Source organism: Anolis sagrei, chromosome 2 (assembly GCF_037176765.1).
Source record: "Anolis sagrei isolate rAnoSag1 chromosome 2, rAnoSag1.mat, whole genome shotgun sequence".
Classification (NCBI taxonomy): Eukaryota; Metazoa; Chordata; class Lepidosauria; order Squamata; family Dactyloidae; genus Anolis; species Anolis sagrei.
This window is the reverse complement of record NC_090022.1, coordinates 231,058,615-231,083,829: the sequence shown is the minus strand read 5'-3', so window position 1 is coordinate 231,083,829 and position 25,215 is coordinate 231,058,615. Positions and strand designations below refer to the sequence as shown.

Below are 25,215 nucleotides of genomic sequence, written 5' to 3'. Positions count from 1 at the left end.
GGTTTCAGTCAGGACAACTTTAATGTACTCAAAATAGTATTACAAGTTTAGCCAATCTTTAGTGGACGTTTTAGGCGAAACATTCCACTGAGAAAGGAATACTGGGTTTTATCCAGAGCAGATCCATTCAAATCTGACATGTGCCAAGACTAATGTTCAGTCCTGCAGATTTTAATAAATCAAAATTTCACTTCTTGTTATATTTAACTCTCATTGGGCACTTTGTTTCCCCCCCCCCCAATTTGCATTTTGAATCACAGCATCTTCTTCACCATTACTTTAAAATATAAATATAAAAATAAATTCATATATACAACAGCTAACCATCCTCAGGCTCAGAAACAACCTTCAACTTCACATGAAGAAGATTATCAAATGCATTATGGATAATTTTTGGTCAAACAAACATTCTAGTGTTTCATAATTCACATACCTTTGAACAGGGAAGGTCACCTTATAACCCTAGCAAACACATGTTTTGGTGCCTCAAAAGTTAGACATGTTTCTGGGTGTATTTGACCTGAGGATTCAAAAATGGCACCAGTTTCTTGCTGTTTGCTCTAGTTATTGAAATACAGAACATATGCTATATAGCACTCTTCACTTTGCTCACTCATAAAAATTCAGGATATTTTAATGTAGTGCAGTGGATTTAAATATTTTTCAGCACCCTTCCCATATGCAAGGCAAGGCATTTAAGGTGTTAGCACCTATTTGTCATTTTTAAAAAGTAGAAAATAAGAAGCTATCTGTCTTTGCTCAAAACAAAACAAAATTCCGTGACAGGTTTACATTAGAAGTACTTTCTGACCTGCAGGACAGAAGTAGTTTTATTCAGGAAGCAGGGTCAGGCATACCAGATCGTGCCACTGCTCCTCATATAGCTGACAGGTTCTTCTCCAACCAAGAAGCTGCCTCACAACTATGGAGAGCAGGACATTTGGACTGAACCTTTAAGCCAGAACTTAAAACCACTAGGTGATGAACCCTGGTGCTTCTAAACCAGGGATGGGAGTCATGTGGCTTCCTAGATACTGTTAGACTGCTACTCCCAGCATTCCTCATCCTTGGGCTTGTTGGTTAGGGATGCTGAGGCTGCAGCCTAACAATATCTAGAGGGATGAATGATTTGCTCCAAATAAAGCACCACCATGTGGAATATGGACAGAAAGAACTCCAGTGAGTCCTTTAATACTGGTAGCCAGATTTTGTTCATTTTCATGGTTTCTTCCTTTCTGTTGAAATTGTCCACATGCTTGTGGATTTCAATGGCTTCTCTGTGTAGTCTGACATGGTGGTTGTGAGAGTGGTCCAGCACTTCTGTGTTCTCAAATAATATGCTGTGTCCAGGTTGGTTCATCAGGTGCTCTGCTATGGCTGATTTCTCTGGTTAGAGTAGTTTGCAGTGCCTTTCATGTTCCTTGATGCGTGTCTGGGCACTGCGTTTGGTGGTCCCTATGTAGACTTGACAACAGCTGCATGGTACACGGTAGACTCCTGCAGAGGTGAGAGGATCCCTCTTGTCCTTTGCTGAACGTAGCATTTGGATTTTCTTGGTGGGTCTGTAAGTGGTTTGTATGTTGTGTTTCCTCATCAGCTTCCCTATGCGGTCAGTAGTTCCCTTGATGTATGGCAAGAACACCTTTCCTCTGGGTGGATCTTCATCTTTACTCTCGTGGCTTGTTCTTGGTCTTGCAGCTCTTCTGGTGTCTGAGGTGGATTATCCATTGGCCTGTAGAGCCCAGTTTAGGTGGTTCAGTTCATCTTGGAGAAGGTGGGGTTCGCAGATTCTTTTTGCACGGTCTGCCAAGGCTTTAATTGTGCTTCTTTTTTGACTTGGGTGATGGTTGGAGTTTTTATGTAGATATCCATCCGTGTGTGTGGGTTTTCTGTAAACGGTGTGACCCAACTGTTGATCTGGTTTGCGGATGACTAGAACATCTAGAAAAGGCAGTCTTCCTTCCTTTTCTTTTTCCATGGTGAATTGGATGTTTGGGTGGATGCTGTTAAGATGTTCCAGGAACCTGTTGAGTTCTTCTTCTCCATGGCTCCAAATAGTGAAGGTGTCATCCACATATCTGAACCATATAGTGGGCTTTTTGGTTGCTGTTTCAAGGGCTTGTTTTTCAAAGTGTTCCATGTAGAAATTAGCTATGACCGGGCTGAGAGGGCTCCCCATAGCTACTCCATCTTTCTGTTCATAGAACTCATTGTCCCACTGAAAGTAGCTGGTGGTGAGGCAATGGTGAAACAGAGCTGTGATGTCTTCTGGGAACCTCTTGTTGATGAAAGGAGGAAACCATGAAAATGAACCAAATTTGGCTACCAGTATTAAAGGACTCAAAAATCACAACAGCAAAACAACAGAGGGGAAACAAACAGGCACATAAAATCACTCTCAACAAGGGATTCCCCCCGGGCATTTCCAAGCCATTGAATGCTAATCAAGGTGATCAGCTGAAACATCATATCTAGCCCCAGCAGACAAAAGTCCTTTGTCTCACCCTGGTCATTCCACAGATATATAAACCCATTTTTCCTACTTCCAACAGACCTCACTACCTCTGAGGATGCTTGCCATAGATGCAGGCGAAACGTCAGGAGAAAAATTGCCTCCAGAACATGGCCATATAGCCCGGAAAAACCTAAAACAACCCAGTGATTCCAGCCATGAAAGCCTTCGACAATACATCATTATCATTATCTGTTCCACTTTATGTTTAAAATAGTTAAAGCAATGGTACTCTCTGTAGTAACCTATGGATGAGAGAGCTGGACCATAAGAAGGCTGAGCGAAGGAAGATAGATGCTTTTGAACTGTGTATTTGAGGAAAATTCTGAGAGTGCCTTGGACCACAAGAAGATCAACCCAGTCCATGCTCCAGGAAATAAAGCCCGACTGCTCACTAGAGGGAAGGATATTAGAGGCAACGATGAAGTACTTTGGCTACATAATGAGAAGACAGGAAAACTTGGAGCAGATAACAATGCTGGGGAAAATGGAAGGAAAAAGGAAGAGGGTTGACCAAGTGAAAGATGGATGGATGTGATCCTTGAAGTGATTGGCTTATCCTTGAAGGAAGTGGGGGTGGCGACAACTGACAGGGAACTCTGGCATGGGCTGGTCCATGAGGTCACGAAGAGTTGGAAGCGACTGAACGAATAAACAACAAACACGTGTGTTTTATATAATGATTATGCGTTTTTAGCTATGTTGTAACCCGTCTCAAGCTACAAGGAGAGGCGGGTGAGAAATAAAGTTATTACTGTTGTTATTGTTCCATAGCAGAAAAAAGGTGTTCAATGTCTTTCAACACTGGCAATGGTACAGTGACTCGACAGTTTTCCTTCTTAGTAAACAAAAAAAGAATTGTTGGACTCTAGGAAAAGCTGAATATTCAAATATTAGTACATTGTTGTGGGGAAGGATCAAAGAACCATTTCCTCAGACAGTTACTACTAAACTTGTTGAGTGACTGTGCTCCAGTCAGTAAAGTATTAACAACCAATCTCTACATTGAAAAAAAAATACAGTCTTTTCTTTTACATCTTCCTTGCAGCTATTAACGAAAAAGAACTCTCCTGATGGCAACCCCACACAGAGACTGTAAATAGAAGGGCAGCGAGCTCTTAAAACAGGCTGGCACAAAGAAATTAGGTGACAATTTTCCCATCATTTTATTTCCCCCAGGAGAAACAATTGTCCAGCTAAATGTTTTTATAATAATCCCTTCTGAAAATACAAGTTTCACTTCTTAGCTTTTGTTCTTGTTTATTTGTTCAGTCACTTCTGACTCTTGCCAGAGCTCCCTGTTGGCCATCACCACCCCATCTCCTTCAGAGTCAAGCCAGTCACTTCAAGGAAACCATCCATCCATCCATCTTCCTCTTGGTCAGCCCCTCTTCCTTTTTCCTTTCATTTTCCCCAGCATCGTCTTCTCTAAGGTTTCCTGTCTTCTCATGATGTGGCCAAAGTGCTTCATCTTTGCCTATAATGTCCTTCCCTCCAATGAGCAGTCGGGCTTTATTTCCTGAACTATGAACTGGTTGGATCTTCTTGTGGTCCAAGGCACCCTCAGAATTTTCCTCCAACACCACAGTTCAAAAGCATCTATCTTCCTTAGCTCAGCTCTCACAACCATAGGTTTCTACGGGGAATAACTGCTTTAACTAGGCGGATCTTCATTCTTTAGTTCACAGATGTCTCAACTGAATGTTTATGAACATCTGAACTATTCATGGAATAAAAGTATTTTAAAAAACACTATTTACAATACAGCTCCTGTTAAAAGTGATAGCTATCAGTTTAGCTAGGAGAAATAATGAGGAATGCAAATATGGTCTTGGAAGTTATGATTCCCACCTCTGATCTAGAGAAAAAAGATATGAATGAAAGACTGAAGTTATTACACTATAAAGTCTTACACATTGATAGGACTGCTACACTTATAAGAGAAGCAACAAAACTTTTTTTCATTACCACAGAAATATAACTTTAAAATGGCTCTATAAGTGTTTTTAAATGACTTTAACATGTGAGGTTTGAAAGAAACTAGAAATACTTTTTATATCAATAAAGTAACTTTCTTTTGATTTGTTTCTTTTGAAATATGATTCGATTACAGTTTTGTTACCTGCCCAAAGTAACTAAGTACATCTAAATTGTTATTTCCAGGTCCTGGTATTATCTCCAAAAATGTTCATAATGTATGGACATGTTTCTGTTCCTCTTTCAAATTCTGTTTGTTAACAAAAGCAAACAAAGGCATATCAGTTTACATATACATCTTTGGCATGCCTCACAGATAAGCATTTTCCAGTAAAAATAACTATCTTTCAAAACATGACAATCTGCCCCAGTCCTGACTTCTTTGGTACATAAATAGCAGCACTCGCTTTGTCAGGACACTGTTGGAGGCGTCTCCACCAAGAAGTGAGGCCTTTGATCACTCATGGTGGCCAATAAAGGAAACCTTGGGTTTAAAAACAAGGAAAACATTGAGGTTAAAAAATAATAACAGTAATAGAAAATATTTCTCATCTCTTCTTTACCTTGGCTCGCCATACTGCTACATTTGCAGGGAGTTGGGAAAATTGCTGTAGTTCAAATACATCGCGCACTGCCCACCGACTCATCTGATTTTCAGCTTTGCTTGAGCCAACAACGTTTTGGTTTGAATGAATGTATGAGACTTCAGCCACATCATCTAGTAAATTGGAGGGTGAAATACAAAGTTTGTGTATTTAACAACTGTATATGATTGACTGATAGACATTACATTAAAATTTAAATCACACAATCTAAAGTTTGAATTTTTAATTACCATTCATTCATCCAAGCATATCTGAGAATACATATTTGAACCTACAAGTGGAAAGTTCTAACAATTTTAAAGAAGATGAACTTTTCTTCAGCAAGAAAAAGAAAATTTGTTTGAAAGCACTAGAAATTGCTGTAAAGTTAATTTTCTAACAAAGCACGAACAACAGGGTTGGTTTATACTGTTGAAAATATACAAAGGAGATGAGGAAGTAGGGGCATAACTCAATTAACAAAACCTCTGCCAAAAAAGCTCTCTTTCACAAAGTATTTTATGCCCACTTTTCTTCCTTGCTCTAACTTCTTGAAAGTTTTTTTTTTTTACTAACATCAGCATTAGCATAATGGTGAAAGAGGACTGGAGTTGCAGGAATGGTGTGTGCAGTAAATAATGCAAAATAGCATAAGTTCGGAACAAACAGGTACTGCTCAAGCCAATCCTACTATAGCTGTGGGTTCTTGTAAACAGCAGGTGCCTCCAGCAAGACAGAGAGAAAAAAGGAAAGTACATCAGCTGATCCCACCAGCTACCCCCAGCATGTTAAAAAAAAGGCCCAGATCCAAGTCTGCTCACCAAAATTGTAATTACAAGAAACACGGAAGCTAGGAAAATTAGCAGTCACCCCAGGATGGGCTTTGGAAGAAGTTTTCAAATAATCTGTTTAAAATATTTTTGTTTACCTATCCAAGGCTTACCTGACCTGGCTGCGTTATTTTACACGTTAATATTATTAGTTTTGAATACAAAGCTTGTTCTAACATGTTGAATTTCTCATCTTTTTGTGGTGGAGGAACATATCCCTGTTCTTCCCATATTATTTCACTCTGTAGTACTAAGCTTTTTGTTAAAGAAGTCATTCCCAAGAACATATCTGCTTCATTAAGTAATGTCTAAATGGACTGCTACACAGTAAGGTTGGATTATTACAATACAGTAGAGTCTTGCTTATCCAACATAAACGGGCCGGCAGAACGTTGGATAAGCAAAAATTTTGGGTAATAAGGAGCAATTAAGGAAAAGCCTATTAAACATCAAATTAAGTTATGATTTTACAAATTAAGCATATCTACATCAATCTCTGACACCTAAATTATCAATTCCAAACAGAGTAAACACAATGAATCATTAAAAAATAAATGAATTAATGGATATACTGTAATAGGGACTAAACAACAAGATGCCTGCCAAAATCTGTAATTGTCTTAAAAACGTATGTTATACACCATGGAGCTTTATTTATTCATTTATTTTTTTAAAAGCCACCCTACATCTTTCGGTCTATGTATTTATATATTTATATATAAATAAATATATATAAAAGTATATATAAAATTACCAAGAAGTCTGTCCAATGATCCCTCTTCTCGTCTTTGGCTAGAAGTTGCTTCTTTGCTCAAAGGGTTCAGTAGTCTGTCTGAATTACTTGGTTTTCTCAGCACCACAGAGGGATGATGGGAATATTTCGATAATCCAGACTTAAACTGAATTTGACACCTATCCCCCTTTAGCTTTTGTTTATTAACATCAGTCTTCCCAAATACGGAATTGTCTTCAGGTGATGAAAACTCTTCTATATTTTGAGATTCAGCACTACTTTGCTCTGTGCTTAATTTGCTACGATACGAAGTTATTCTGGAAGGATTGTTGTGCTTCTTGTTATGGAATTGGCTTTTTTCCCCACTGGTGGCAAATTTATGCACTCTTGTTCTTGGCATCTCGATATCATCAGACTCATCACTAATGTCGCTTTCTTCTTTCATAGTCTTGATCTTTGGAATGTTTTTAAATGATTTTATTTTACTGAAAGTTGATGCACATCTACTACGTTGCTCGGATATCAAAGGTTTTTGGAGAGATGTAAGCTCGGGGCTGTTTTCAGTACGTAAACATTCACACTTTACATTTGTGTCTTTATAGCTTTTAAGATCATCATCATTTTCAGATGAACTGGCTTCAGTCTCTTGAACTATCCCAACTTGATTTGAGATATACCTATCTTTATAATTTTTTCCAATAGGGTCTTCGTCTTTAATGTGTGACGGAGCAGAAGGATCCCAATGCACATTTTCAATACACTCCTCTTGTTTTGTTATTCTGTGTGGTGACAGAGAGGTTGTCTGGTGTTGTGAAATATTACAATGGCCTTCACTTTTCAGGGAACGACTACTTAAGGAGATACCTTTGGATCTCTTTTTCATAGATTGGCCATCAACATTTTCGTCACTGGAACTGTCATCTTCAGTTGTTTTGCTTCTCTTTTCCAGAAGTTTAGGGAACCCACATTGCATTAAAGTAAGTTGTCCCTGAAGAGTTTTGGTGTTCTTTGCATTAGAGAGTCTGCTTCTTTCTCCTTTCACCTTACAATCTTGTACAGACTCCTCATCACTGAAGTCACTGCTACAATCAAACCCTTCCTTCCCCAGTGATTCCTTACAACTGACAGTCTCTTGATCTTCATGCTCATGCTGAAATAATGCAAAAAAAAAAAAAAAAAAGAGGTCATACAAAATAGTAATTCATCCGAATGAGAAATGGGAAAACAAATAGCTCTGCAATTATATAAAGCAGTGGCCTCCAACCTGTGGTCCGTGGACCACCAGTGATCTGCAAGAACTAAAATATGGTCTCTTTTAATAGGTTTTGGAAAATTAAATGCCATTTAAACATTCAACCACAAAAACTTATAGCCATGCTAGATTAATCAAAGCATTTAGGTCATTTATTGCTCAACCAATTGCTTATAGAAACCCACAAATCATCCCATATATGTTCCCCAGGAATTTCTATACAAAGGCATACAATCTTTGGTGTAGTATGATATTATGGCACCTATCTATGGCAGGGGTCCTCAAACTATGGCCCAGGGGCCAGATACGGCCCTCCAAGGTCATTTACTCGGCCCTCGCTTAGGGTCAACCTAAGTCTGAAATGACTTGAAAGCATCAATAACATCAACAATCCTATCTCATCAGCTAAAAGCAGGCCCACACTTCCCACTGAAATACTAATAAATTTATATTTGTTAAAATTGTTCTCCATTTTAATTATTGTATTGTTTTTAGGTGTTTTTTTTTAACTACAAATAAGATATGTGCCGTGTTCATAGGAATTCATTCGTGTTTTTTTCAAATTATAATCCGGCCCTCCAACATTATGAGGGACTGTGACCTGGCCCCCTGTTTAAAAAGTTTGAGGATCCCTGATCTATGGTATATATCCATCATGACGTCACTGATAGCCCATCCCCTATGAATTTCTCTAATTTAATTCTTTCCCTACTTTGGAAATTTTATGAATCCTGTACACATTAAAACATTACATTACAAGTTTCATGGCATGCAATGGTAGAAAGACAACTAGCTAATTTACCATTTGGTTTCCGCGTGACTGGGGTTCTTCTTCTAACCATGTAGTAGCTGTCATGACGCCAGCTTCCACTTTTCCCTCTCTCTATAAAACATTAATGAAATTGCATAAAAGATAAATCTGGTCTGTAGTGCATTATATCATGAGGATGAATTCTTTCATATAGTACTGGTCATTATATAGCCAACACCTCCCCCCTCCCAACCTCCCCACCCCCCATCTTCCATCCATTCAGGAAAGAGAAGAATCAAGTAGATGTGGGGGGGGGGGGAGTATAGGCTGCAGTTCTGTTACACATGCCTTCCATATGGGCAAAAGGTCTCAGTTCAATCTTTGGTGATTTGAGCAAACACTGAGAATACTTCTGTCTGAAGCTCTAGACAACCACAGACACTCAAAGTAAAGAATACCGAGGAAGGTAGGCAAACACCAAAAATTGATAAAGGGAAAGGTCTTGTTTCCTAATCTCAGAGTTAACAAAAGTAGAAAAGGTCTCTAAGGACGCAATTAAAAATGCCAGTTAGTGCCACATTTTGCAACCACTCACAGGGATAAAACTACACCTCAATGGTGGACCGGGGGGGGGGGGGGGAGGACAGACATACCCACCGTGCAGATGTGCGGTTTAGGTATGGTGAGTGCCACCCTCCCCTCTATATAACTTGTTTTGCCTCCCCCACTTCTCCCTACCATTGCGGGAGGCTTTCTTTAGCTCCATCACTCTCAGTGAAGATACAACACAGCTTTGGAGAGGGGAAGGCGTGTTTTCAGTTTTGAAGCAAAACAGGGGGCAGGGAGGAGATGGTGCATGGCCAACCCACTTTCACTGGCTGCCTGAGCCTGGGGAGTGTGTAATGGCTGGGAAGACAAGACATGTGGGACTGTAGATGGTACACCCAGGCACCCCTCCAAGGACCCCATACCTGTAAAGATCTGGATCTTCAAGGAAGATCTGGATCTTTGAAGGTATTTTTTTTTTTACCTAGGTGTAAACCAGATTAAATGGTTTATCCCAGGTTACTTTGCATTAGCATGGATGTGTTATTTGGATGCCTCAGGCTAATGTGCCATATACACTGCGTTATATGGACCAAATGAAGCAAAATGAAGTCTAAGCATCCTCTATGACAACAGAATACTGTTTGTTGAGGGCAGAAGAATAAAAAAGGTAGAGTGTAGAAACTGTCTTGAAAACGGCTGGTTGATACTGAACTGGAGAACTGAACATTACAACATTTCTTAGTGGGTCACACCGTTATTGGCACAATTACATTCAGGCATGTTTCTGATTGCTTACTAGAAGGGTGTGTGTGCATTATAAACATCTTAAATATATGATAAATTGGTATAGTAATTGGAGTGGAATTCTCCTGTTCAGCAAGGAAATTAGATTGTGCTAAATCCAAATGTTAGTATTTCTAGAGTAGGCCCATGAACTTAAGCGTTGTTAAATCAATACTTATATAAGTTTTGTTAATTCAATGAGTTGGATCAAACAGCTGAATTTAGCCCATTAGTCTTATGATGCCTATGGACAGGGCTCTACTTTTGCAATAGTGGTAGTAAAGTTTATTGATTAGTCCACTGACTATATAAACAGTAAAAAACAAAAACAAAAAGAAAATACACAAATAGGCACTAATCATTGTCCCCAAACTCCTGTAATAGTGAACTAACATACCTTAAAACACAATGAAAAGTTGATTAATTTAAAAGTTAAAGATAATTAAAAATATCATCATTAAAGTGCCAAGGTAAAACTTCATTACCACAGAAGTTAAGGACGAAGGTTAAAACAAAGGTTAAAATCGACCAGTTATTACACAATCCCAATCCCAATTCAGTTCCGATATCTGCGTCACCCCTACAGTTTACCCCAATTGCCTCCAAATACACAGTTCTCAGCTGCGTTGCTTTATACTTTTGCAATAGTGAAGATCTCTTTACATTTTAGAATTTGTATTGCTTCGCGTAGACAGTAAGTCATAATGAATCAATACAAACATATTTGAAATGACAAAGGGATAAACACCAAACCTCCAGAATCTCTTTTGTAAGACAGGATCCGTGGTCCTGAAACCTGAAAAGATTATGGATACCAAAAAGTTCTCCTTGGTGTTCTTTTGATCCTTGCACTGCCTCAAAATATCGCTTGGCATTTTCACTTCCAACCACTACACAATGCAATTGCTAAAAGAGAGAATGACACAAAAGATTTCAGAAGTATGTTTCTGTAACAACGGGTCAGAATTTCCTGGCATTTACAATATATAGCTAGATTTAAAGCAGACCTAAATCCCCACACGAGAAAATATTATGTTTTATTTACTCTGGCAGATGCTGCCATTGTGGAGTCATTTTACTGGAAAGGAAAGGAAATGTGGTCTGAAGTCTCCTGTGTAACATGAAATTTAGTAACAGTACTCACAGCCTACAGCAGATATACCATTTACAACACAAGTTCTTTTTAATTTATTAATAAATAAGAATTTATTGTTGCTCAACATAAAATCAGAATTATTGTATTTTTAAAAAAACCCAATGTAAGTGTAAACATCGTGAATATGTTACCTGTTTGTAAACTTGCCGCAAGTACATCATCTCCTCCACAGTGCCCAAAGATATAAGTCTAAATACTTTCACATCTCTGCATTGGCCAATCCTGTATGCTCTGCAAAACCAATGCTCTCAGAGTCAGAAATGGAAAAACACCATATCTACCATAGTAAACAATTCTTTAACAATTGACTTGTACCTGTCAATGGCTTGTAGATCATTAGCTGGATTCCAAGTTGGGTCAAACAGTATAACAACATTAGCACCAACAAAATTGAGTCCTAGTCCACCAGCCCTTTAGAGTAACAGAAGAAACAAAAAGTTCAAGTATATATAAAGGCATAAAATACAATTCAAATTGTATATCATCACTATTGTTTTTAGACAAATTGGTAGTAAATCTCCTCCAAGAATTATCTGTGTCTTGCAATTAAATGTATGGCAAATGAATCACATACATTTTTTTCATAAATTATAAACTTCAGAAAAATGACAAAAGTCCTCACAATGCTAGTCATCTAGTCTCAAGTGCTTACTATCACGTTAGCTTCAGACCCATTCATGTTTCCATCAAAACCACTTAGAGGCTGGTGCCTCTAGTCTCCTGTAATCTCAAATTTGTGGTAATTAAAACAGCCTATTTGAATATGCTGCTTTAAATGTGATGCACTGAAGTTATTTTCAACACTATACAGGGTTGAGAAAAGGAGACAAGGTTTACATCAATTACAGTGCTCAATTTACAGAAAAATCCACTTGCCACATTCAATTAACCTAATATGCCACGCTTCAAGTTTAAGGAGGGCATGATTTATGCTTATTTGAGTTTCCAAGAAAACCTGAAAAGGCATAAAGCTTTCCAAACTCTCCTAAATTTTCAAGCTTAGACTTCCCAAATAACACTTCTTTTCCACCACTTTTAAGCTATCTGAAGATCATCCAAAATAAGCATTTTAGAAGATGCTCTTTTTAAAAGGATTGGCTTAAACTTCATCCACGTTGGCCAATTTAACTGAGAAAATGTGATGACTTGGTTTCATTAAAATCCTCCATGCCATTATTTGAACCTTTCGTAAGTTATCCTACAGGTATTTTCTAGGTCAAATTGAATATATCAGTGTGTTTTTGCTCTGTGACAATTTCTTTTTCATGTTAACACTATTACAAATGTTTCAAAATGATTGAATTTCCAAGTAGGCTTGGAAGACTAATTTGAAAGCATTTGTAACAACTTTTAAGCTTAGAAGTTTAATTCATTGGATGAGTGTGCTTCTTTTTCTTTGACATTCCACCTCCCAACGCACCAAATCCTTTAAGTGAGAAACCTTATTAGGTTTCAGAGGACAGGAAATGACCATTCTACTAGCTAAAGATAGTTTCTCCAATTTTATTTGCATTTTTTAAAAAAAATCAGATCGATTGCAGTTAAAAAAATAGAGACATTTGATTCTCTCTGATCTTGGCAGATGAGCAGGATCAGCCCTGATGATTGCTACTGAGGTGGGAGACTACCAATTAACATCAGGTGCTATAAACCACTGCATCTCAAATGGTGAGTCCAGACTCTAAATGGGGCCCCCTTAGTTCAGTGGTTCCCAACAATTTTTTTAAGCAGGGACCATTTTGACCAGGGTCCACTCTCCAACATCAGTACCAAAAGGGTTACGAATCAGTTTTTGGTCAACTTTAGATTTGGTTTGGTTATTTGGGGTGCTAATTCAGAAAAGTGCATTGGATAGACCACATCAGCTCTAGTTTCTGATACAGAACATATGCCATCCAATAGTCGCCATCTGCTCGCCCACATAAAACCATATTTGATTTTTTTTGTCATGTCAGGAGCAACTTGAGAAACTGCAAGTCGCTTCTGGTGTGAGAGAAATTGGCCGTCTGAAAGGACGTTGCCCAGGGGATGCCCAGATGATTTGATGTTTTTATCATCCTTCTGGGAGGCTTCTCTTGTCCCCGCATATTTGATGTGGTCTATCCAATGCATCAGCACCCCAAATAACCCCAGGAACAGGCCTAAAAACAAAGGCACCAAGAAAAAAAAATTTTTTTTTGGTTCGGCTGTTATTATCTGTGGATTTTGTTTAAAAAAAAAAGAAGGAGAGGAGGCTGAGATGGGGGCGGGGGGAAGCAGAGCTCAAGATCCAAGAAACTGTCTCTAACGGGTTTCTCTTGCGTTCTCGCCCATGGGCACATGGCCATGAGGAAGGGGGTGGTCCATGGGGCACTGCAACAGTGTAGTAACGGTGAGGCTGTGGACCATATTTTAGTTCTTGCTGGCTGAATTTTGATGCTAAATTGGCAGGAAAATCACCTACTTCAAAGGTTAATCTATAATATTAGCAGCAAAGATGCTCAACAGAAAGATCTTGTTTCACAGCATTTTGGGTCAGAAAATTAAATAGCAGGGAAGAAATCTTCCAAATGGGATACTGTATTTCTTCAGTTCTAAGATTCACATTTTTCCTATATAAACATCTCTTAAAAGGGGGTGTGTCTTAGAATCGCAGGTGTATCTTATGTATTTTTGTTGGTGGTGGTACTGAAATTAAAGTGTCTTATAATTGATGGCATCTTACAATTGAAGTAACATGATTGTTAAGCTTTGAGAGAAGTGTTCAGAACCTGAACTATTGTAAGTTTGCAAAGTTCTATTTTAACATGCTATCACTGTTTCCATTCACACAAAATTCACATCTTCCTTCTGAAATGGAAACGAAATGTTTATTTTTTCAGTGTTATCACTCAGCAGTTTCAGATCTCAAGCAATCTTTAGGAAAGAGAGCGCCAGCTTGAAAAACACGGAAATGAGTAAAAGTTATGACTCATTTTTAGTTTCTACCCTAATAGCCTTGATGGATGCAGTCTACTTCCCACTCTTATAACAGCAGACAGTAATATTATTGCTTCTTCCCAAGGAAGTGACAAAATGCAGGATCAATCAAGCAGGAGTGCAGTAAATTTGCTATAAACCTCTAACTACCTAGACAAAAGCAGACACAGCATTTTCTTACATTGTAGAAACAAGGCAAATGTTAACTTCTTCCATGCCGTTGAACTCTTTTACTATCTTGACCCTGTCCTCTGCCTTTGTATTTCCATCGAGTCTTCGGTAATCTAGCCCAGATGCCATGCAATATTGTTCCAGAACATCAAGCAACTGGTGAAAAAGATGGGGAGACTAAGCAATTAGTACAATGTAAAGACAACTACAGTAAACTAAAGAGATGGAATGTCTTAAAAGTTTGTAAGAGCCCACAGTCTCCCTAACATAACCATTTTCCCAAGGTCACGGAGTCATAAATATTTATCGGCTAGCAGAACCATTTCTAATGGTTGTAATTTTGTTGCAATGACAGTACAATTTAAACTGTCTGCTTTTCTTGTGAAATAACAGTAAATTTGATGCAGCAATTCCAAATTATGTTTATATTCATTTTAGTATTAACCAAACGACTCTGTACAGTCACATATGTTGCGTTCATCATACAAAGCAGTTGGGGGAATGACAAAAACGAGGCTTCAGTTCAGGGAATAGTCCCAACTACAGCAGACCTGAATCACCAGGATTTTACAAAAGTGCTGAACAACTAATTCAGTGGGTTTATTCTGAGACATGCAATTAGCTTTCAGCCCCAAAATTTTGGCCTAGTCCCAATATAATTCTATGTATGCTTATCCAGAAATAAGCCCGAGTCAATTAACAAGGTTAAATTCCAGGAAATAGGTATACAGTTTAGATCTTAAATTTATAAGAGCTGTTGTATGAATAACTTTTTTCCTATAAAGAAAACTATTTCCATGCAGAAAAGCACGGAAACTGTATAGAACAATTGTAAGCAGTACAACCAGCATAACTGCACGACTGGTACCTGTGGCTTCACCTACCCACATGTAATAAAATATGAGGACCTCCAAGCAATTCTATGGTATGCTTTTAATGGAACTTATCTGAAATTGTCCTGAAGGACCTAGCAAATAGCCCTCTAGGAATTTTCCCTGGAAATTTTCTAGGTACTCCAAATGAAACATGGCAACCTAAGGAAGAAGGTTCAATAGGATTCACTTTTAACCCATTTTTTCCTGTTTCTACAGTAAGCTCAGGAATGCATTCCCTATGGATACAAGGGCCATGCAATTTACATCTGGATCACTGGAATATTGTAACATGTGAGAAGGCAGCAAAAAAGTCAAAGGTGCTATCATAATAATAGATTACTAGATGTACCTACCACACGTTGCTGTGGCCAACTTTCCCACCCTCTTTCTTTCTCTCCTTCTTTCTTTCTCTCCTTCCTTCCTTCCTTCCTTCCTTCCTTCCCTCCCTCCCTCCCTTTTTCTTTCTCTCCTTTCTTCCTTCTCTACCTATTCTTGGTAGGTAGAGAACTATTCTTGGACTGTAATTCCCAGCAGTCCTCCTGACTGATCTATCTATCTACTATCTATATCTAATCTATATATCTTATCTATCTGGAGAATTGCTGGGAGTTGCAGTCCAGGAATAGGAAATAGGAAATATGTATGGATTGAGATGCTCTCAAAGAAATCCAAGGATAAGCAAGCTTGCAGCTTGGAAACAGTGCATTTGGAGCACCCACCTCCCCTAAACGGCCTGGTCTAGGGGATGCTAGGAGCTGTCATTTTCACACATGCTGTATCATCATTTAGCTTTTGGGGGTTTTTAAGTTCTTTCTGCTGTTTTTTGGGAGGGCTTTATGAGTGATGGTCACTCGTTGGTCTGTAATGGGTGTAGTGTCCAAATTTTGTGTCAATTTGTCCAGTGGTTTTTGAGTTATGGTAATCCCACAAACAAGCATTACATTTTATTTATATAAATAGACATTTAATTTTCAACATTTTTCTACAGAGCTATTTTTCTTGTAAGAAAAATGTACAGCTTCACATCGGAAGTTGCCTTGTTATCACCACATTTTGCATGACCACTACAAGTGGAAAAATAAAAGTGGATACTTTCTATAGATATTTCAGACTAATTCTTCACGATTCATTAGTTAAGTCATTCATACAAAAATAATACATAGCTCACCTTGGTTGAAAAGGAAAAAAGAAGCACCTTATTCTTGTTTTTTCTGAAGTGATTTAAAAGCTTCTGAAGGACCTAGAAATATAAAATGAGAGAAGGGCATAAAGTAAACCTCAGCCGAAACATACCTTCACAAATATTCTATTCCAAGGTTTTAACACAAATTGGCAAATAAATATAATCTATTCCTCAGTTTCACCAAGAAAAAGAAAATGTATGTGATGCCTTTAAAACTGTGAAGAAAGTACCTGTATCTGTAAACCAACAGGTAAAACAAATTTTTATTTTATTTTTTTCACTCCACTACATGAAAATCCTTTGCAACATACAACGTACATTTGGCCCTTGGATCTCTATTTTACAACCCTTAGATGCCACCACTGCCAAACCTGCTGCTGTTGCTTCAGAAGCTGTATTAATCTTGTGGATCCCACAGCAAATATTACACTATAAAAAGTTTTTCATAGAACTCCAAGAAGTCATAAAAGAAGCCTGGAACATACAGAAGCACAATAAAAGCGGGTTTCATGGTAGGGACGAATACAGTGGGATTCTCTTGCATTCCTGACATTCTTCATTTGTCAAATTTTGGCAACTACAGCAGTGCTGTACAGAGAGGTATTTATTTATCGTGTCATCAGCAACCATTGTATTACAATTCTAACAGAGCAAAACAAACACAGAGATTAAAAAGAAAAAGAAAAAAAGAAAGAAAAAAAAACCACACAGATTTTGTAAATTTGGTATTTGGTTAAATGTCCTTTGACCAGTATCTGGCCACTTGGAGTGCCTCTGGGGTTGCTGCAAGAAGGTCCTCCATCGTGCATGTGGCAGGGCTCAGGGTGCATTGCAGCAGGTGGTCAGTGGTTTGTTCTTCTCCGCACTCGCATGCCGAGGATTCCACCCTGTAGCCCCATTTCTTAAGATTGGCTCTGCATCTCGTGGTGCCAGAGCGCAATCTGTTCAGCGCCTTCCAAGTCGCCCAGTCTTCTGAGTGCCCAGGGGGAGTCTCTCATCTGGTATCACCCATGAATTGAGGTGCTGGGTTTGGGCCTGCCACTTTTGGACTCTCACTTGCTGGGGTGTTCCAGCGAGTGTCTCTGTAGATCTAAGAAAACTATGTCTTGATTTAAGTCGTTGAGGTACACCACTGTGACAAATGCGACTCTCCAACCTGAAGTCTTAATCTGTTGGACTTTGGCAAAGGAGGGACAGAGGGGCTTGACCACCCCCGCCCCCCCATACCATAATAGACTGGGGAACAGAGCTCAAGCCTGATTAAGACTAGGCTGAGGCCTGAGCTCCCCTGGAATGATCCAAAAAACAGGACCACCAAGACTCCTGCATAGTTCAGCTTCACCGAGCATTAGCAATCACAATTATACTAAATAAGATAGCAGTTGTTGTTTAGACCATTGCTTCTTAAACTGTTGATTCCAACCCTAAATAGGATACCCTTAGCTCAATATGGGGGTCACAAAAAATTTGGATGCAGCAAAAAGGCTTCTGAATGCCCCCTAGACATTTACATGAATCTGTTAGCAACAATGTGCAGTGTTTACAGTGGATTCTGCAGAAAATGCCTGAGCTGTACTTCATAAACATGAAATTCAGCTGTTTAAAAATACATAACTATTGATCAGCTAAAAAGGGATAGTGAGTGGAAAGCATTGAAGAAGCCCTAGTTTAGATTACTCCGAAATAGTAACGGTTGCTAGCAACCCATCCTATGAACACTTAATTTGGGAGTAAGCTACAATGAGCACACCGAAGGCATTTCTAATGGACTGGGAAAATATTTTGCTCTCCCCAGCAAGCTGGCAACATTAATACAACTTGGGTTGTTGTAGGTTTCTCGGGCTATATGGCCATGTTCTAGATGCATTCTCTCCTGAGGTTTCGCCTGCATCTGTGGCAGGCATCCTCAGAGGTTGTGAGGTCTGTTGGAAACTAGGACCTCACAACCTCTGAGGATGCCTGCCACAGATGCAGGCAAAACATCAGGAGAGAATGCTTCTAGAACATGGCCATACAGCCCGAAAAACCTACAACAACCCAGTGATTCAGGCCATGAAAGCCTTTGACAATACATTAATACAACTTGCCTGACAATATTGAGCCTTCCCACCTGAAAAAAACTGTTTATGGTCCTTGTCCACCTTGTTGCAATACACCACTTTACTAATACTATACCCTATTGATTTCAAGACAAACTTCCCCCCACATAAACATCTCAAAAAACAGGGTCTTAGAATTGCAGGTCTCTCATACACACACACACACACACACACACACACACTCATTCATTCATTCGGTGATACTGAAATTAGTATAAATAGTGCCTTAGAATCAATGAAGTACAGTGTTAATATAAAATTAAATGCATGAAATTGCCAAGAGTGATGTTATCTCAATCTCACATATTTCCAGTGTGGTCATAGACCATGATCGGATTTCTTTTTTATATAAAACTGATACAATAATACATGTATAAGTTTAAAGAACACCTATATGCACCCCGAACAGAGCTTACTCTCTTTTAAATGTGCTGCACTAAATTCAAATTCAGAATTTCTTGGAACAAGACTTCGCAAAATAATCAGTCAGCTGAACACCCCTCCTTGCTCCTACTGTCCTCAACTGCTGTGTTTACAGTGAATCTGACTTCCCAGACTTTGCATAGATTCTGAAATGCCAATAATCCGCCCACACGCAAAGTTCTTCTGGTGGAGAAGCAAAAAATCCAGGGCATTCCGTATAATAGTAATACTGTTATTTTCTAAAGAACCATGTCCACATCTGGCAACAGTAATCCCAGAACACAGTGCAGAAGCAAGGCACGAATGGGAAAAGAGGAATTTTCTGCCCCATGTCTGTAGTCTAGTCCCACTGGGCAATAAATATTTAAACAATGTTATTGATTCCATGATAATACTTAACATCTTCCTTTAAAGAGAGTTTCAAGAGAGCACCGTTACTAAAAGAAGAATACTTTTCTGATTAGTTATGCAATAGAAAGTAAAATACTGACTGTCGGTAATAAAGTACTCTTTAAAGAATCATCAGTCAATTGCACGGAGATTTAAAGAGGCATAAATGAGAAATATTTTATAGGTTCAGTGTGCCATTCAGTTAGAAACTGTAAAAAATGGATTGCCTTAATGGATGAAAACACGAGTTATATTCTGCAGTGCAGAAACTCTAAAAACAAATCTAAAGAACTACACCAATCCACATAACAGATCCACTATTTTTTTTAAAGACAAAAGGTAAGAAAATTGATGCAATAGGATGCGACATTCTGCTTTCGTGTCTAATGCTCATCAGGGACAGAAAACATCAAGGCTCCATATTTTCAGTATGAAATACCTTGTTGAACTTAATATGGAAGTAAATACACTAAAACAAGGGTATCAAGTCACACCGGCCACATGACCTAGGAGGTGTCTACAGACAATGCCAGCTCTTCAGCTTAAAAATTGAGATAAGCACCTCCCCCCACCCAGAATCAGACTCGACTAGACTTAATGTCAAAGGAAAACCTTTACTTTTACCTCTAGGGATGTCAAATTCATTTCCACTGAGGGCGACATCTGCCTTATGGTTGCCTTCAAAAGGCCATTTGTAATTTTAAGACTGTATACATTTAACAATGTTGCCCTGGCATTGAATGCTTAAAGGGGCACATAAAATGCTGGACATGACAACCTTCTTCAAGCCTTCTCTAGTAATGTTTATCTATTATCTTGTTGCTTACTGTTTCCTGTATGCATGGTCTGGTATGCAGCTTCCTTTACTCTATGGGTCCTGAGAAGTTATAAAAGGGCCTGCAGACTACATGCTCTCCCCCCCCCCTCTCTTTCTTTCCTTTCGAGTATGTGACCTGTTGATAGTTATTTTGTTATTAGAGAGATGTTGTGGCCGGATGGCACAGAGAATTATCTCAAACATATCTGAAACCGGACTAATAAGTTTTGTACCTGTGTATGCTGAACACATTAAGGTTGCAAGTAAACCACATGTTATTTTTTTATCAAACTCTACTTCATTTTTGTCTCTTGAGTGCATGATATAAAACAAATTGTTATACGGGAAAATATATATATTTGGGCACTGAAAAACGCTTCTAAAGCTCTACTGTTTTTATACACTCTACTTCATTTTTGTCTCTTGAGTGCATTATATAAAAAAGCTTGTTTTATGGGAAAGTATATATATTTTGGGGCACTGAAAAACACTTCTAAATCTCTTCTGTTTTTATGCACTGGCAAATCTCTGTTTTCCTAACAGATCACAGATAACAGGTTACTCAGTCTAACAACTGAAACTACTGCCTTGCATAATTATATCTGGTTGTATACCACAAGAGAAGATTCTACTCTAAAGGACTTTTGGCTCTTCTCTGAAAGGTCATGCTTTTCTTTAAAAAGTTATGAGCTCCAAAAGGCGTTTTTCCAAAAGATTATAAATGCCATTTTCAAAAATAAAATGACCTGAAGGGCGAAATTCAGCCCGCAGCACTTACATTTGATATGTGTCCCCTAAAGTCACATTTTGGAAGCTAAGCAGAACCAGCTGTAATTAATATCTGGGTGGGAGACCACCAATGACTCCCAGGTGCTTTAGGCTATATTTCAGAGGAAGGAAACCAGAAAAAACACCTCTGAATATTCCTTGCCTAAGAATATTCTATGAAATTCATGGGATGGGCACAGTTTGACAGGTGACTTGATGACACACACACACACACACACATCCTTATTAATGGCTAGTTTTCAGAAGCTCATAACAGTGTATTTTTAGACAGGTCCTTTGCTATTTCAAAGACATCTTCATAAAGCTCTACTTACCTAAAATAGTGTGCAATATTTACACACAAAGTAAATATACTATCTGTGTGCTGAGACTTTACATGGTTTTCCTGTAATAGCATTGATGTTGATTACGCAATAGAGCAAGATAAACATTTTTTTAAAATGTAGTTCTTTTCTCCTACAGCTTGTTAACACATTACTGCCTCTAGGCGTTTTTAGTCTGGTTGATGTACACAAACAGAAATGATTAAAGAGTAAGTGTATCCCAAATGTTGGGATGAGGAATGGCCCCTCATTAGCATGAAAGCCATTCCATTCCATTCCCACTGGATCCATCTTATACACCTCCTCTTGTTTTCCACTCCGCACTTCCATTGTCTGCTATTATTTTATACCTACTGAATTATAATAGCATTCTGTACTTGTATAACCCTCTCCTCTCCATACTCATCGTTGTTCTTTCCTCTTTGAAAAGAGGTCACCTTGAGACATTTCAACCACTTGGATCCTTTTAAAGAGTGAAACAATGAACAATAGACATAACACAGACACTATTCTCCTATTTGAATATACTGCTGAAAATTTGTCTGTATTTTTTAAATTCTGGGAAAGGTTTTGATTGTGCAAATCACGAAAAACTATAAGAAACTGTGTGTCACAAGATTTGATTATCTGATGTATAACCTACGTTCAGGACAAGAGGCTACCATCAGGACAGATAAGAGAGAAACGCAACAGTTTCCAGTTGGCAAGCCAAGGCTGCATTTTATCAGTCTGTTTAAATTGCAATAATAATGATAATATTGTACAATGGACAAAGCAGGATATCCCGAGGAAGCAGGGGTGAAAATTGGAGGAAAGAACTTCAACCATTTAAGATATGCAGATGACACCAAACTACTACCAGGAAATAGTAGAGACTTGAAATGTTTATTGAATAAAGTCAAATATGAAAATACAAAGGAAGTTTTACAGCGGAATGTTAAGAAAACAAAAATAGTGGCTACAGATGTAGGACATAACTTTAAAGTAACCAATGGATATTGAAATAGTTCCTGATTTTCCATTACTTGGCTCATTGTATCAACAAATTAATATAAATTAATCAATTAACCAACTTTCAGTCCAGTCAAAGCAAGTTCCAGCCTTGAAACTGGACACTGAGGTTTCTGCAGTGGTCAGGAGGGCTCTTCCAAAACAGTGCACCAATTGAGCCTGGTCCTAGAGACTGATCTGGCTACAGTGGCACTTCCTTTAATTGTATCCTGTTCAGACTATTGTAACATGTTTTCTGTGGTGCTGCCTTTGAAAACTTTTCAGAAGCTTCAGCTGGTGCAGAGTCTGAGCAGGACTGATGACTGGTGCTAATTACCAGGAGTACAGGAGTCCCCTTGGTGGTACAGCTCCATTGGCTGTCAGTCTGTTTTAGGCACAATTCAACATCCTCGTTATGACCTCTGAAGCCCAGGTCAGGTCCAAGCTATATGATAGACTGTTTCTCCCTCTATGAGCATACCGAAAGTCCCAAATGGCTCTCCTTTCGTAAGAGCTTGAAAACCTAGTGGTTTCAACAAGCCTTTGAGAATGACCAGTTCTAGCTCAGCCCCAAACATTGTTGAATATGGCCTTATACTGCCTATCTATTACCCCGGGCATTTCTCTAATAGGCCCTAGAAATGAGCAGCCACAGACCCGTACCTGCTATTGTTGTTAGTCTGTTACAGTACTGTACTTAATTCCTGGTCCCCTCATATCTTGAGTTTGCACTAGCCTCGGCCTGGCCTTTTAATTGCTCTAAATAGGTAGGATTATTTTTTAATATATATGTGTTATTGTGATAATTTTATGCTTATGTTGTTTTGCTAATTTTATGTCATGCTTCTTTACTCTGTATGTTTTGGTGATGTTACTTGGAAACTGCCCTGAGTCCCCCTCAGGGAGATAGAGCGGTATATAAATAAAGTTTTATTATTATATATTCTTTCAATTATGCAACAGAGTCAGGATTAGATTGTCTCAATGGCTGCCCTATGGTTGGAACACACTTCATAGGAAACCATTACAGCCCCTCCTTTCAGTCCTTCTGGTGGCTAGCAATGATTTTGTTTTACTGAAGTAAGCTTTTAAACACAAAAAGGTTGTAAAGAAAGAGCTTCTAAGAGTTTGCTGTTTAAATCTGCTTTCAAACATTTTAACTGTATCCTTGAAACCGATTTTAGTGCTGTTAATAATTTGATTCCATTTTAATGTTTTGGTTTTTGGTATACTGTAACTATGATCTTTTAGTCTCAATTTGTAAATTGCCTTGAGTGATGTCAAATCCAAATGTCCTCCAGATCAGGAACACTGCCACTATGCCAACATATTTAGACCAGGGAACTCCTAAGTAAACAGGTCCAGGTAAACAGTGGGAGACTTACACTACAGGGATTGACACAAACAGCTACAAGAGTGAGAAGACAGAGTATTTTTAAATATATATTTTAAATTTTATTCCACCTTTCTCCCAATATAGGGAGCCAAGATGGCAGATGTATATCCCATGATGTGTCATGGCCCATTATAACATGATTTGGAAAAACCAGAGGGTTGGGATGGTGGAATGTAACAAGAGATCAACAGAGGATGGAGGAAGCATGTTAATTCTTCTGGACTCAATATCCACTGGATTAGTTCCCTTTAAAACAGAGCTGGACAAACTACGTACCATAGAAAACATGCAACCACTGAAGGCCTCTAAAGCCCTCAGAGCTGTGAATTAATCTGGGGAAATTCCTTGCCTGAAAACAAGCAAAATACACACACATACACACACACACACCTAAATCACTTGCAAATGCTGAAATTTGCTGCCAGGTCCTTTGGCCCATGAATCAGATCCTCTAAAACATGTACTTAATGAGAAGCTTTTGAGTTTGCATTGGTTCATCTCTGTTATTACAGAGATCCATCTGACTGTCGACTGACACTTTTTTCTTGCATTTGCTAGATCAGCAGTTGCTGCTTCCAAGTTATAATATAAATGAGCTGATTTATATTTCCTCATGGATGGTATATCAAAGACTAGGCAAAAATAGGTGCTGCTCTGTAAAAGTATTTCTCCCAGAATAATTCAAAACAACTTTAAAAGAAATATTTACTTAATAATCATTAAGTATTAATTACTTCCCTCTATGTAAAAAAATAACCAAAATGTTGAGGCTGAGCTGCGTTTCTTTCTCTTGGCTTCGAATGGTCTGTCACCACTAATCTAGAGGCCAGATAAAACAATCCAACCACACTCTCAACAAAACCTACTTTGCCCAAGGTGGGGAAACACATTTTTCAACAGGAATTCCCCACAAAAACATTTGCCAGTATGACTCTTAAACTTTATGGGATTCAGCAGCCTCGTGCAGAAGAATCATATGATGATGCTTTTATTTGGCCAACAACCACTTTCAACTATTGGTAAAGCCAGTGACATTTTAATGTTTTCCCACAAAACCCGAAGTCCATCACATTTAAAAGCTAGCAGAGTAATAAGGAGTTCAGTATTGCATCAAAACAGTGTTCCCTATTTCAAACTGGATCTAATTTCAGCTGGATCTAATTTCTAGACATGACTAGAGTGGATCGATCAAATTAATTGCACTTGTATGATCAAATGCCATTCAATTTGGTAGGTATACTCTAGTTAGAATTAGAGACTTTGAATTTCTTATTAACATCGTGTAATCCAGGCAATCTACAGTGTTTCATTGAGTAGAGAAGGAAAGGAGAGAGATGTAGATGAATGATAAAACATAACTGACATTTAACATCCTTGATGTGTTGGACTACAAATCTAACCAGAAAATCAAGTATGAGTTTTGTAGCAGAAGACCTCTGGAAACTGCCCATTTAGGAAAGGCAACTAAAAGTACAAAAAGGCTCAATTTAAACGAGATGGCAACAAAATGTGCCAGACGAAAACAGTGGTGTAATATATAGCATCTTCTAGAACACTTTTTTCCAGGTGTGAAGATGGCTGGGAAAGTACGGTATAAGGGTACTGCTCCTCCAAATAAAAATGCTTTCCCCTTGAAACTTTCCTGCAGTTCCCTTATCTTGAGCAATGCAGAGT

At 38.4% G+C, this 25,215-nt stretch overlaps 1 protein-coding gene across 3 annotated transcripts in view; it reads right to left on the bottom strand.

The window, feature by feature from the left end:
• Positions 1-25,215, bottom strand: part of ERCC6L2 (ERCC excision repair 6 like 2) — a 74,761-nt gene that overhangs the window by 13,836 nt on the left and 35,710 nt on the right. For all 3 annotated transcript variants that reach the window (XM_060762064.2, XM_060762065.2, XM_060762066.2), the window contains exons 11-18: positions 16,300-16,371; positions 14,267-14,412; positions 11,443-11,538; positions 11,259-11,358; positions 10,725-10,877; positions 8,691-8,771; positions 6,658-7,786; positions 5,053-5,207 (exon numbers count right to left, since the gene is read on the bottom strand). In XM_060762064.2, coding sequence (XP_060618047.2) covers positions 5,053-5,207; positions 6,658-7,786; positions 8,691-8,771; positions 10,725-10,877; positions 11,259-11,358; positions 11,443-11,538; positions 14,267-14,412; positions 16,300-16,371 — 1,932 coding nt within the window. The remainder of the gene's footprint in view (positions 1-5,052; positions 5,208-6,657; positions 7,787-8,690; positions 8,772-10,724; positions 10,878-11,258; positions 11,359-11,442; positions 11,539-14,266; positions 14,413-16,299; positions 16,372-25,215) is intronic.